Below are 13,066 nucleotides of genomic sequence, written 5' to 3'. Positions count from 1 at the left end.
ATTGTTCAAAATTTTCAATATACAACTCAACCAGACCTATTTGTTTTAAGTAAATCAAAATCTCAAACAAATTATCCAACATGGTTAGTTGAAATCTGCGAACCACTACAATCTTGAAATCATCCCATGTAGGCTTGGGATTACACGTTTCCCACCATTTGAACCAATTCAAAGCCTTTCCTTCCAAAGTAATCAGCACAACATGCACTCTTTCTTCCTTTGTTACCTCCTTTAAACGAAAATATCGTTCCAACCTACAAGTCCATCCATAAGCATCTTCTCCTATAAAAACTGGAATATCCAGTTTTCTCCATCTTGAGGAAGATGTAGAACGCTCTCCATTTGTGACTGAATTATCATCTTTGTCCTATTTTCTTGTTGACGATATTTTCTCCACCACCATTGTAAGGCCACGAATCAAATCTTTTAATGTTGGAACCGCTGATGTGACTCATTTTCCTGTTTGTCCCGATCTTGAACCATATTTTGGACCATTTTTTCAACCCTATCCCTGCCTGACTCCATTGTGGTATGCACCATTCTCTAATGAACCCTTCCCATAGAACCTAGAAGGTGCTCTGAATACTAATTGATAGAAACAATTAGTAATATAAAACAATCAAGATCAATTTTTGATTACTTTTATTTAACAACACAGCTTCTGCCAATAAAGTAAAAGCCAGAATTCCATATTACAACTGAGGAAACTTGAGAGATTCTCACTCTCCTACCAAACCTTCTTTCAAAAAAATCCAAAACTAACCTTTTCTTATAACCTCTGACTATTTATAATAGTATGTTAAAAAGACAGCTTTAAAAAAAATCAAAATTACACTCAAAAAGGTTATAACGATCATATTCAATTATTCGTCTTTTTCCTCCTTTTATAAATTATTCCGAACCTATCAATATTAAAGGAGTCCAGATTCTCTACTGGTTTTTTGGTGTTGTCCTCTACTGAGCATTAGAAATACACTGTGTTGGTATTTTAAATATCTTTTAATATATTTTAAAACGTCAAGAGTGGTGGTAATTAGTGTATTATGAAAGCATAGTAGAGAAACAGCACAAAAAAATCCAGCAGAAAATCCAAATTCATATTAAAGACATTAGAGAGTAAATTTCAATTCTTATCTGGACTTTTAATATTCCCACATCATACGGAACACGATCAACATTATATTACAATGACAACGATACTGGTGAAACCTTAAATATACATAGAATGATGAAAAATGAACAATTGAGAAACCCTTCAGAATGGAGCTAAACAATCATCAACTATCTTCAAGAGATGTATTTGTCATTTGGAATACTCTCCAAGAATGAGGTTCTTGCTCCAAGGTCAGTACAAAAGCATCCCAATGTTGCAATGGTAGCTGTATTACTTCCAAATTTCTCAATTCCTCTAGAAATCATGCATGTGTGACTTGCTTCCACAACAACTATCAGATTTCCACCAATCAGTGGGGAAATAGTTTCAGCAATCTGCTTGGTGAGTCTTTCTTGAACCTGCAACTTAATACCATAAAAATGCACTATTGACTGCAAAAGGGTTTTCTCAATGGGATGAAACCCTTTGGAAACGAAGTATCCTATGTGAACAACACCATGAAATGGAAGCAAATGATGCTCACACTGTGACAGAAAAGGCAAGTTCAGCTCTGAGTGTAGCTTTTCATCAAAACCTAACCCCTCATTAGTGTTCAAAGCACCATTTGTCCGAATCCCAAGCCAACAATTCAGCGCCCTCTCAATGCTACTACACTTGAAGTTGATCAGCCATTTGGTATACCTAGCAGGAGTCCCTTCTAATTCCTTCCTAGTTGGATCCTCGCCTAAAGACTTGAGAATTGAAGCTACTGCAGTGAGCATAGCAGGGTTCAGCTCTTCGTTCTCGGATGAGACTTTAGAAGACAAAGAAGGACACCAACATTGGTCGTCCATTGACCCCTTATCATGAATTTTGTCCTTCTCAATGCCCCTAAATTGTAGAAGACCAAAAAAGTCAGCCCACAAGTTTGCATCTTTGTTTTCAAAAACACCAGAACCAGAAGAAACCAGTATCCCCATCACCCCTTTGTGGTTTGAGCCAAGAGAGTTTGATTCCATGTCTGAAAAGGGAATGTGTTTGCATTGAAGCACAACAGCAACACCTGTGGGTTGAATTCCTTCATGCAAAGCAGAACACACCTCATTTGCAAGTCTTTGAGGTTCTTGGAGACGTTTTGCAAACACATTGGTGACACGAGAGAGTTTGCTTAAACCGAGAACTCTTTGTGCAGAAGGGACATACCCCACATGGCACTTGAAATAGAATGGTAGCATGCAAGACTCACAGTAGGAGTAAAACTCAAGGTCCCTCACAATCACAACTCCACCTACTCCACCTGCATCACCAGCGAATTCGGTATGGTCTAGACCAGCTTCAGGGAATAATGCACCTTCCACAATTTCCTTCACACTTTGAACATAACCTGAAATGTCATAAGAGCTTCTTATCAATAATTCTGGTACATATTGTTTTAAAAAGTATCTTAAGTTCTAAGTTTTTTTATTCATGAGGGTTCAATTTGTTTCCAAAATTACAAATTTGGGTTCTCTTTGAAAAAGATTACCTGCACGATTTGAAGTAAGCATAACTTTGTTTTGAAGTAGTTGTCAAAACAAACGGTGACTTTTTGTAAATTAGATCCATGTCATAAGGACCTAATTTGGTTAATTCTAATTAAACTTAATAAGAAGAAATCGTCTGTTCTCTACGATGACTTCAGTTAAAATTTCCTGAGTAATTTAATTTTAAACTCAAGTTATCATACTCTTTGTCGATTTCAGCGTAACTGATTTTGAATTAAAGTCGTCAGTTTTTCGACTTTTGAGTTTTGTGTAATTAATTTTAAATTAAAATAAATTACACTAAAGTCTTTAGAGATGACATCTTTAATTTAAAATTCAATTATTGAAATTGTCAAAAGGATAGCAATTTCCATTCAAGTTCAATTATATTAAAGTCGTCACAAAGATGACAATTGCAGTTCAAAATAAATATTTACTTAAATTGCTACTGGGAATAACAGTTTCTTCTAATTAAGTGTAGTTAGCATTAATCAAATTAGGTGCTCATATAGTGAACTTTAACAGAAAAATAAAATAAAGGATAAATATATATTATCATTAGTATTTTTTTTTTATAAATATATATACATGTCAATTACTAAAGGTTAAGTATCTATTTAATTGTCTTAAACACTGCATGAGGCTTAACAAGATTAATAAATTTGAGTTTTTTGTTAAAAATGTAATTTATTTTATTATACAAAAAATGGGTGTCATAAAATATCAGTGAAAGGTTTAGAATATAAAATATAAAATATAAAAAGTAAAATAAAGGATGGTTTTGATTGGATGACAGAAATAGTCGGCATCTTACAACGTGTTAAATGCACATCCAAAGAAGTTATGGTTTAAAACAAGCGTACAATGTGTGCAGGCCCATCCAAAGAAGTAAAATATAAATTTTATAAAAAAATCATTTAATTGAAAAAGTAAAATATTCATTCCACCATTGGAATAACACAAACGAAAAATAGGATTATTTTTCGTTTTAACAAAAAATCCTGTAAGTTACTTTTTCAAAAATGAACCAAAAAAAATGATAATTTCATACTTTCAGACTCTTCTAAAAAATACTTCGGAAAAAAAATTATTGAACTACTTTTCGCCTAGGTTTAAAAAAAAAACGAAACATTTCAAAATGTAATGTTATTTTTAAAATTATTTGTATAACTATAGATTTAGGTTTAAAATAACACAAGTTTAGGTCTATATATCTCCAAACAAACATATGGTATAAATTATAAACTTTCATTATAACTAAGCAAAATAGAAAATGAATGAATGGTCACCTCTGGTTCCTTCACGAAGGGCTTTGGCAACACGAAGTGGTGTCTTTCTAATGCCTTCTCTATTGATATCTTCTCCTAAACCCATCAACAACACTTTCACAGCATCTTCAATGGAAGTTGTGCTGCTCTCGTTCTCAAAACACTCTTTTCCATCACACATTCTGACTCCATTCTCACGCTTTAAACCAACCTCGCCCAAATGCTCCATTCAAACACGATTTATGCAAAACACCTTGTTCTGTTCATTTTCTATTGGTGACATTTTTCGTATTTATAGAGAAAAACACGTAGATGGTGTAGTGGTGACAAGGAAAGAAAGAATGTGTCTCAGTCTACACAGTAAGAGCATCTTTTCTTTTTTTATCTGCTTACTTTTGTGGGAAAATATTGTTGAATTTCATGATATTAATGTTTATTCATAAATATTAAATAATATTGTTTAGTGAATTTATTAATGTAATAAATAAGTTACGTCATTACCAAAACAAAATTGACATTAATTAAATGTGATAAACATTATATTTAATAATAGATTGAAATTCATTATTAATTATATTGAAAAAATGTATTGAGATTACTACTTAATGTTTATATATATATATATATATATATATATATATATATATATATATATATATATATATATATATATATATATATATATATATATATATATCACTACATGCCAATTTTGTTTTGAAAATCTTTTTGTAGGAAATACTTACAAATTTTGTTGAGAATTTTTTTTTTCAAGAAATTGTTACTAATTTTATTGCAAAATATATTGTATAAAACACTTTTCGCAACAAATTTTGTAAGAAATATTTTTAAATTTTATAATTTTGTAGGAAATGATTACCCACGAAAGAATTACCTGCCAACTAAAATTCTTAGAAAAAATGACAGAAAAAGGTCTTTTCTTGCAAATTTTTTAACAAATTTGCAAGAAAAATTTCATGTAATATGAGAATTTTTAGTAATGTATATATGTATAAGTAAAACTTGTCATTAATATCTAAGACAATAATAATTAAACATACAAATAAAAATAATTAAATTAATGAATTTTAAATATGTAAACAATAAGCCGAATAACCTTTAGTAAAAATACATTTAAATACTATTATTTAACGGATATTTATTTCCTCCATATCATTTTACATTAAAATATTTCTAAATATTAGATCAATATTAAATAATATCATTTATTATATTTTGAAATTATTATTAAATAATTGGAGTGATTACTAAACCAAGTATTACCTTCACTAAATCTAATAAATATATATTTACAAAACTACATTTTATTATTACAATTAATATAAAACAGTGAAAAATTTAATTAAAAAGTTAATTAATATTTATACAACATTAAATTAATGTTTATAATAGTTATCAGAGTATAGGTTACGGTTTTTTTCATGACACACCATTGGATATCTTCTCTTGCATGTTGCTCGCCACTAGTGTGCCTTACTCTGATGTATGTTTTCTTTCACATCTGTCTTCTGCCTTGCTCCTCTTATAGCTATAAAAATTGTATGTTAAAGCATGTAAATTAGAAAACACAAAAAAAAGTGGAATTTTTCAAAAAGTATAAGTTAGCTGAATAAGTCTCTAAAATGTAGAAAAATGGTTAAAAATACGTGAAAAACAAAAAAGAGATAGTAAATTATGAAATTTTGAGAATTTGGAGCTGTCAACTGGGTTTCCCAATTATCCATCAGAAGGAAGGATTCGCGATGGGTGCTGCCGGCGAGATTAAGAACGGAACTGCGGTGGCTGAACTCGCCTCTCTGGTGTGTGCTCGCGTGATTGCTGCTAGTGTTGTTCTGGTTCGCTGCTGCAATGGAGGATACGTCTCCGCTGCTACCATGGTGGTCGCGAATCTGGTTCGATGTGCAAAGGTGGAGCTCGCGCCGGCGTTGCAGTGGAAATTGGTGATGCTGCGTCTTCAAAGGTTAGACGCAGTGCAGATCTGAAAGGTTCGTGTTTTCGCTGCTGTTTCGCTACTGCAACTGTTTCGGCATGATGGTTTTGGTTCGTTGCTTCCATGGTGGAGCGTTAATGGTGTTTTGAACGCTGTTGTTGCTGCAAGCGCGGTGGTGATGGTTCAGCTGCTGTGCGGGCAGCTTGCTCATGGTGGTTCGATGGGGTATGGTGCTGCGATGGCTACGCGTTGCAGAGAGGATGGAGAAGCGGTGGCTGCCGTCAATGGTGGAACATTAACTGCTATGGTTGGTGCGCGAGGAAGCTTCGCGGAGGCTGCAAATTTATTTATTTTTTTAAAAAAAATATTGAATCTATGGTTTCTGTCTCTCTACAACTGAGGCAAAAAAGAGATCTATAGCTTCGGGTAATGACTGAAACCAAAAGAGGTCACTTTAATATGCCTCGGTTTAAGAACCGAGGCAGAATCTCAAAAATAACCGAGGCCAAAAGGGGGTACTGCACTATCTTGATGAAGATGTAGAACACTCTCCATTTGTGACTGAATTATCATCTTTGTCCTTTCTTCTTGTTGACGATATTTTCTCCACCACCATTGTAATGTCACGAATCAGATCTTCTAAACGTTGGAACCGCTTATGTGACTAATTTTGCTGTCTGTCCCGATCTTGAACCATTTCTTGAACCATTTTTTCAACCTCATCCATGTTTGACTCCATTCTGTTACGGACCGTGCTCTAATGAACCTTTCCCATAGAATCTAGAAGGTGCTCTAAATACCAATCAAGATCAATTCTTGATTACTTTTATTTAACAACACAACTTTTGCCAATAGAGTAGAAGCCCGAATTCCAGATTACAACTGAGGAAACTACGAGAGATCCTCACTCTCCTACCATACATTCTTTCATAAAAACCCAAAACTAACTTTTTCCTATAACTTCTGATAATAATCTGTTACAAGACAGCTTTAAAAGGAAATCAAAATTACACTCGAAAGATTATAACGATCATATTCGGTTATTAGTCTTTTTCCTCCTTTTATATTCCGAACCTATCAATATTAAAGATATTAGAGAGTAAATTTCAATTCTTATTTGGACTTTTAATATTCACACATCATACTGAACACGATCGACATTATATTACAACGACAACGATACTGGTGAAACCTTAAATATACATAGAATGATGAAAAATGAACAATTGAGAAACCCTTCAGAATGGAGCTAAACAATCATCAACTATCTACAAGAGATGTATGTGTCATTTGGAATACTCTCCAAGAATGAGGTTCTTGCTCCAAGGTCAGTACAAAAGCATCCCAATGTTGCAATGGTAGCTGTATTACTTCCAAATTTCTCAATTCCTCTAGAAATCATGCATGTGTGACTTGCTTCCACCACAACTATCACATTTCCACCAATCAGTGGGGAAATAGTTTCAGCAATCTGCTTGGTCAGTCTTTCTTGAACCTGCAACTTAAAACCATAAAAATGCACTATTGACTGCAAAAAGGTTTTCTCAATGGGGTGAAACCCTTTGGAAATGAAGTATCCTATGTGAACAACACCATGAAACGGAAGCAAATGATGCTCACATTGTGACAGAAAGGGCATGTTCAGCTCCGAGTGTAGCTTTTCATGAAAACCTAACCCCCCATTAGTGTTCAAAATACCGTTTGTCCGAATCCCAAGCGAACAGTTCAGCGCCCTCTCAATGCTACTACACTTGAAGTTCATCAGCCATTTGGTATACCTAGCAGGAGTCCCTTGTAATTGCTTCCTAGTTGGATCCTCGCCTAAAGACTTAAGAATTGAAGCTACTGCAGTGAGCATAGCAGGGTTCAGCTCTTCATTCTTGGATGAAACTTTAGAAGACAAAGAAGGACACCAACATTGGTCGTCCATTGACCCCTTATCATGAATTTTGTCCTTGTCAATGCCCCTAAATTGTAGAAGGCCAAAAAAGTCAGCCCACAAGTTTGCATCTTTGTTTTCAAAAACACCAGAACCAGAAGAAACCAGTATCCCCATCACCCCTTTGTGGTTTGAGCCAAGAGAGTATGATTCCATGTCTGGAAAGGGAATGTGTTTGCATTGAAGCACAACAGCAACACCTGTGGGTTGAATTCCTTCATGCAAAGCAGAACACACCTCATTTGCAAGTCTTTGAGGTTCTTGGAGACGTTTTGCAAACACATTGGTGACACGAGACAGTTTGCTTAAACCAAGAACTCTTTGGGCAGAAGGGACATACCCCACATGGCACGTGAAATAGAATGGTAGCATGCAAGACTCACAGTAGGAGTAAAACTCAAGGTCTCTCACAATCACAACTCCACCTACTCCACCTGCATCACCAACTTTGTTGTTTTCTATACCGGCTTCGGGGAATAATGCACCTTCCACAATTTCCTTCACACTTTGAACATAACCTGGTATATAACAAGACCCTTCTTATCAGTATTTCTGCTAACATATTTTACACTAGTAAATGGAGTTCAAACCTGAAATTTGACTCTTTAACTTATGTATCCGTAGAATTCTTCAATCATATCACGATTCTTATAGATACATAAATACTACCATGTCGGTCCTAACTAGTTATCATCTATAATTTTATTCGTCGGTATTTCTTGACCATGTATTGCAAAAAATAGCAACATGGCTACGTAAGCTATGAGAAAAAGATTGTGTGACAAATAAGTGGGACGGGTTACAACTGATGACTCGTTTTTACCTGGTGGACAAGTTAGGTCCGACTCGATTTTTTAGGACCCAAGAGTGGGCTGAGCCAAATCGGGCTAACCGTTTTATCTCTCCTAATTAAAGTCAAAACTAATAATATTGATAAAGATTGTCTTTGTAGTTGTGCTAGCATTTTTAGAGGAAAGAGAGGTGAGTATATAGGCAATTTTATTTTTTGAATCTTTGTAGGTTAAAATCATGGAGTTATAATGGCTATTGAGCTTTCATGGAATAATGGCTTTAAAGGTGTTTTGGATTGAGTGTGCCTCTAAACTTTGATTTCTCAAAGGGTTTAATACTTTAGTCCAAATTGTTCCTTGGTCTATAAGGGGAAGATGAAGAAAATGTATGAAGACTTGTTAGGACATAGAGTTTAAATCACATATCTTTGGTTAAATAAATTGACAAGCTCACTTTTCTTGACATTGATAACTAATTAGATTTTAAGTGTTATGATGTAATATCTTTTATTAGTCCAGACTTTTTTCATAATAATTTCAACTTCCTATGTTTCGCTTGTTTTAGGTCTTGTACATAGTTTACTTTATATTCTATTACAAGTTTCGTTTAGTTTCCCTTAGTTTTTATTTTTTTATATTTCATGTGAGAGCATATGAATTATTGAATTTTGAGATGTCAGTCTCACTATATGTCATTGTAATTTATAACATGAATATATATATATATATATATATATATATATATATATATATATATATATATATATATATATATATATATATATATATATATATGCCAGTGGGGATAAAAGACGGTAAGAACGTTTTGAAAAGGAAAAATCTCAAGAAAAAATAGCAGCGAACAAAGATAATTTTGTTTCACCAACTCATTATATAATCGTATAAAAGAGGTGAGAAGGATAAATAGAAAAATTAATATTAATTTTTTTCTTTTACTTTTACAAATTTCTACGGCCATTAAAAAAATTATCTTAAGAGAGCAAAACTTATTTTTTAATGGACGCAAAACCAAAAAATTCTAGATATATATTATATGGGAAAAAAACGAAAATCTAGTGGGACAAATTGTCCCCTAATAATGGCCAAGCTGCATCCGTTCCAGAACACTTTATAATAAGTTTATTTAAGATACTGATTATAAAAAACAAAAAAGCATGACATTATATTAGAAGGAATATTCTTTTAATATGTTGTCATAAGATTTGTAATAATAAAGATGTTTTAATATTTTTTTTATCAATACTCTTAAATATCAAAAGATCAGACTCGTCTTGATATTACTATAAGTTTAGATTGTGTACTACATCTCAAAAACATCATAGTTTAAGGAAAACAAATGAAAAAAAAAACATTAAAATTGAAAAAAAAAAATCTTCTACTTATACACTAATTTACATGAAAAAAAAAAACATTGAGGGATCAAGTGACCTCCCTGTGGACTTTCTAAGATCTGATTAACAGGTAAAATCCATAACGATGATAACCCTAATGTACATTTACAAAAGTAGTTTATAAAGAGAGATTTGTGCACTTTGTTAAATAAATTATAGGTTTAATTAACACTTTGATATTTATATTTGAACTAAATATTCAATTATTTTTTATTTTTTTTTACTTAATTTTCTTTAAAATCTATCTATACGATAACCCTTCCATTAAATTATTCTTAACAATATTTAAACTGGATGAGTTGTTGTCACACTAGTGAATATGACCAGGGTGACAGTGGATAAATTTTATTTTTATTATCATCCTCGTTATTATTGTTATTATTATTATTATTATAATTTTTATTTTTATTATTTTATCATTATTATTACTATTTTTATTATTATTAATATTTTAATTATTATATTATTATTATAATAATGATATAATAATTATAATTATAATAATAATAATAATAAAATTTATTTATTCATATAATTGCCACTTCAACTTTTCAATTCATTATTCTAATTTAAATGTTGTTAGATAATTTAATTGAAGGCTAGTATCGTCTTATTTTAAGGAAAATTGAGTCATAATTAAAAAATATATATATACGTTACAAAATAATTGAATATTTAAAGTAAATGTAGCTAAAAAATAGAAAATAATTAATGCTAAATTTTAATATAGTTCGGATATAATGTTAATAAATAAATATTTAATTTAATTTAATTTTAAAAAACTGAATTATAATATAAAAATTTATATATATATATATATATATATATATATATATATTTAATTTAATTTAGAACATTAGAAGAAAATATTTCATTAACAACCAATTTCAATGACCAAAAGTGATTAGTCATTATAATGACCAATTTAAATATCAATATATAAAATAAAAGGTTATTGATTACTAACATAGTTACTATTATAAATAAAAAATTATAATTGGTCGTTAAATTGGTGACTAATTAATTAGAGACTAATTTAAAAATGAATTATTTTAGTAGTAAATATTTAGTGACTAATTTATTTTGGTAGCTAAATTTAGAATTAATTTAGAAAACAATTACAATTTTTTATTCATAACAATAACTATTTTAGTAACTAATAATTTTTTATTTTGTAAATTGGTATTTAATTTGATGATTAATAATTTTTCATCACTAAATTTGATCATTGATGATGCATTTTCTTATATCGAAAGTTGAGAATTTTAATATTTTAAACAATTCATTGTAGATTTTCATGACAAAAACATGAGGATTCAAAGGATTTGTTTCCACATTTAAACACTAATTATGAATAAAGAAGAAGGAATAGTGACCTCTGGTTCCTTCAGAAAGGGCCTTGGCAACACGAAGTGGTGTTTTTCTAATGCCTTCTCTGTTGATATCTTCTCCCAAACCCATCAACAAGACCTTCACAGCATACTGAATGGAAGTTGTAACTGTTTCTTTCTCACAACACTCTTCATCACAGCACAAAGTGACTCCATTTTCGAGCTCAGAGATCAAACCATTCTGACCCAAATGCCCCATTCAAAAACAACACAAATATCAACTCCTCAAGCTAAATATATTACGCAACACACCTTGTTTTGCTCATTTTCGTTTCGTGTGATATGCTTCCTATTTATAGAATATACATATGTGCCAAGAAGGAAAGGGAGATTGTGGGTGGGTCAATTAGTCAATAAATTAAAACAACACGTTTTAATGTTGCGTTTTCAGTTTTCAACTAATGAAAATAAAAATGGTTTTCTAGAACTAAACAATCTCAAGATTATGATTGAGAAAAACCCCACAGATGGAGCACTGAAAGTTAGTAAAAAATAATGTAAGGGAGCGACACGACCTTTTCTAAATCTTGCACACCACCTGAGTTTACAGGAACCAGGTAAAGAATGCAATGTTGGATATGCTGGTTGACTTTGGTAGTATCTAAATTTAATTAAGATACTTCCGTTTTTTTATTCATGAGGGTTCAATTTGTTTCCAAAATTACAAATTTGGGTTCTCTTTGAAAAAGATTACCTGCACGATTTGAAGTAAGCATAACTTTGTTTTGAAGTAGTTGTCAAAACAAACGGTGACTTTTTGTAAATTAGATCCATGTCATAAGGACCTAATTTGGTTAATTCTAATTAAACTTAATAAGAAGAAATCGTCTGTTCTCTACGATGATTTCAGTTAAAATTTCCTGAGTAATTTAATTTTAAACTCAAGTTATCATACTCTTTGTCGATTTCAGTGTAACTGATTTTGAATTAAAGTCGTCAGTTTTTCGACTTTTGAGTTTTCTGTAATTAATTTTAAATTAAAATAAATTACACTAAAGTCTTTAGAGATGACATCTTTAATTTAAAATTCAATTATTGAAATTGTCAAAAGGATAGCAATTTCCATTCAAGTTCAATTATACTAAAGTCGTCACAAAGATGACAATTGCAGTTCAAAATAAATATTTACTTAAATTGCTACTGGGAATAATAGTTTCTTCTAATTAAGTGTAGTTAGCATTAATCAAATTAGGTGCTCATATAGTGGACTTTAACAGAAAAATAAAATAAAGGATAAATATATATTATCATTAGTATTTTTTTTTTATAAATATATATACATGTCAATTACTAAAGGTTAAGTATCTATTTAATTGTCTTAAACACTGCATGAGGCTTAACAAGATTAATAAATTTGAGTTTTTTGTTAAAAATGTAATTTATTTTATTATACAAAAAATGGGTGTCATAAAATATCAGTGAAAGGTTTAGAATATAAAATATAAAATATAAAAAGTAAAATAAAGGATGGTTTTGATTGGATGACAGAAATAGTCGGCATCTTACAACGTGTTAAATGCACATCCAAAGAAGTTATGGTTTAAAACAAGCGTACAATGTGTGCAGGCCCATCCAAAGAAGTAAAATATAAATTTTATAAAAAAAATCATTTAATTGAAAAAGTAAAATATTCATTCCACCATTGGAATAACACAAACGAAAAATAGGATTATTTTTCGTTTTAACAAAAAATCCTGT

At 31.1% G+C, this 13,066-nt stretch overlaps 2 protein-coding genes across 2 annotated transcripts; both read right to left on the bottom strand.

The window, feature by feature from the left end:
* Window positions 1–1,208: 1,208 nt before the first annotated feature.
* Window positions 1,209–4,230, bottom strand: LOC114172487 (GTP cyclohydrolase 1-like). Its single transcript, XM_028056943.1, has 2 exons — window positions 3,906–4,230; window positions 1,209–2,477 (listed from the first exon to the last, which is right to left on the bottom strand). Exons 1-2 carry the CDS (start codon window positions 4,111–4,113, stop codon window positions 1,288–1,290), a joined length of 1,398 nt encoding a protein of 465 aa, XP_027912744.1. The 5' UTR covers window positions 4,114–4,230; the 3' UTR covers window positions 1,209–1,287.
* Window positions 4,231–6,959: 2,729 nt separating this feature from the next.
* LOC114172489 (GTP cyclohydrolase 1-like) lies at window positions 6,960–11,644 on the bottom strand. The gene is made up of 2 exons (XM_028056944.1): window positions 11,354–11,644; window positions 6,960–8,292 (listed from the first exon to the last, which is right to left on the bottom strand). Exons 1-2 carry the CDS (start codon window positions 11,565–11,567, stop codon window positions 7,100–7,102), a joined length of 1,407 nt encoding a protein of 468 aa, XP_027912745.1. The 5' UTR covers window positions 11,568–11,644; the 3' UTR covers window positions 6,960–7,099.
* Window positions 11,645–13,066: the final 1,422 nt, after the last annotated feature.

Source organism: Vigna unguiculata, unplaced genomic scaffold (genome assembly GCF_004118075.2).
Source record: "Vigna unguiculata cultivar IT97K-499-35 unplaced genomic scaffold, ASM411807v1 contig_611, whole genome shotgun sequence".
Taxonomy (NCBI): Eukaryota; Viridiplantae; Streptophyta; class Magnoliopsida; order Fabales; family Fabaceae; genus Vigna; species Vigna unguiculata.
This window is presented reverse-complemented; position numbering and strand designations above follow the sequence as displayed.

What these genes read in the sequence shown, in the direction of transcription:
- LOC114172487 (XM_028056943.1), bottom strand. Translation starts at nt 4,113, where the DNA reads ATGGAGCATTTGGGCGAGGTTGGTTTAAAGCGTGAGAATGGAGTCAGA. An exon ending in CCTTCGTGAAGGAACCAGAG is followed by an intron (nt 2,478 to 3,905) that starts GTGACCATTCAT and finishes ATGACATTTCAG; the next exon opens with GTTATGTTCAAAGTGTGAAG.
- LOC114172489 (XM_028056944.1), bottom strand. Translation starts at nt 11,567, where the DNA reads ATGGGGCATTTGGGTCAGAATGGTTTGATCTCTGAGCTCGAAAATGGA. An exon ending in CCTTTCTGAAGGAACCAGAG is followed by an intron (nt 8,293 to 11,353) that starts GTCACTATTCCT and finishes GTTATATACCAG; the next exon opens with GTTATGTTCAAAGTGTGAAG.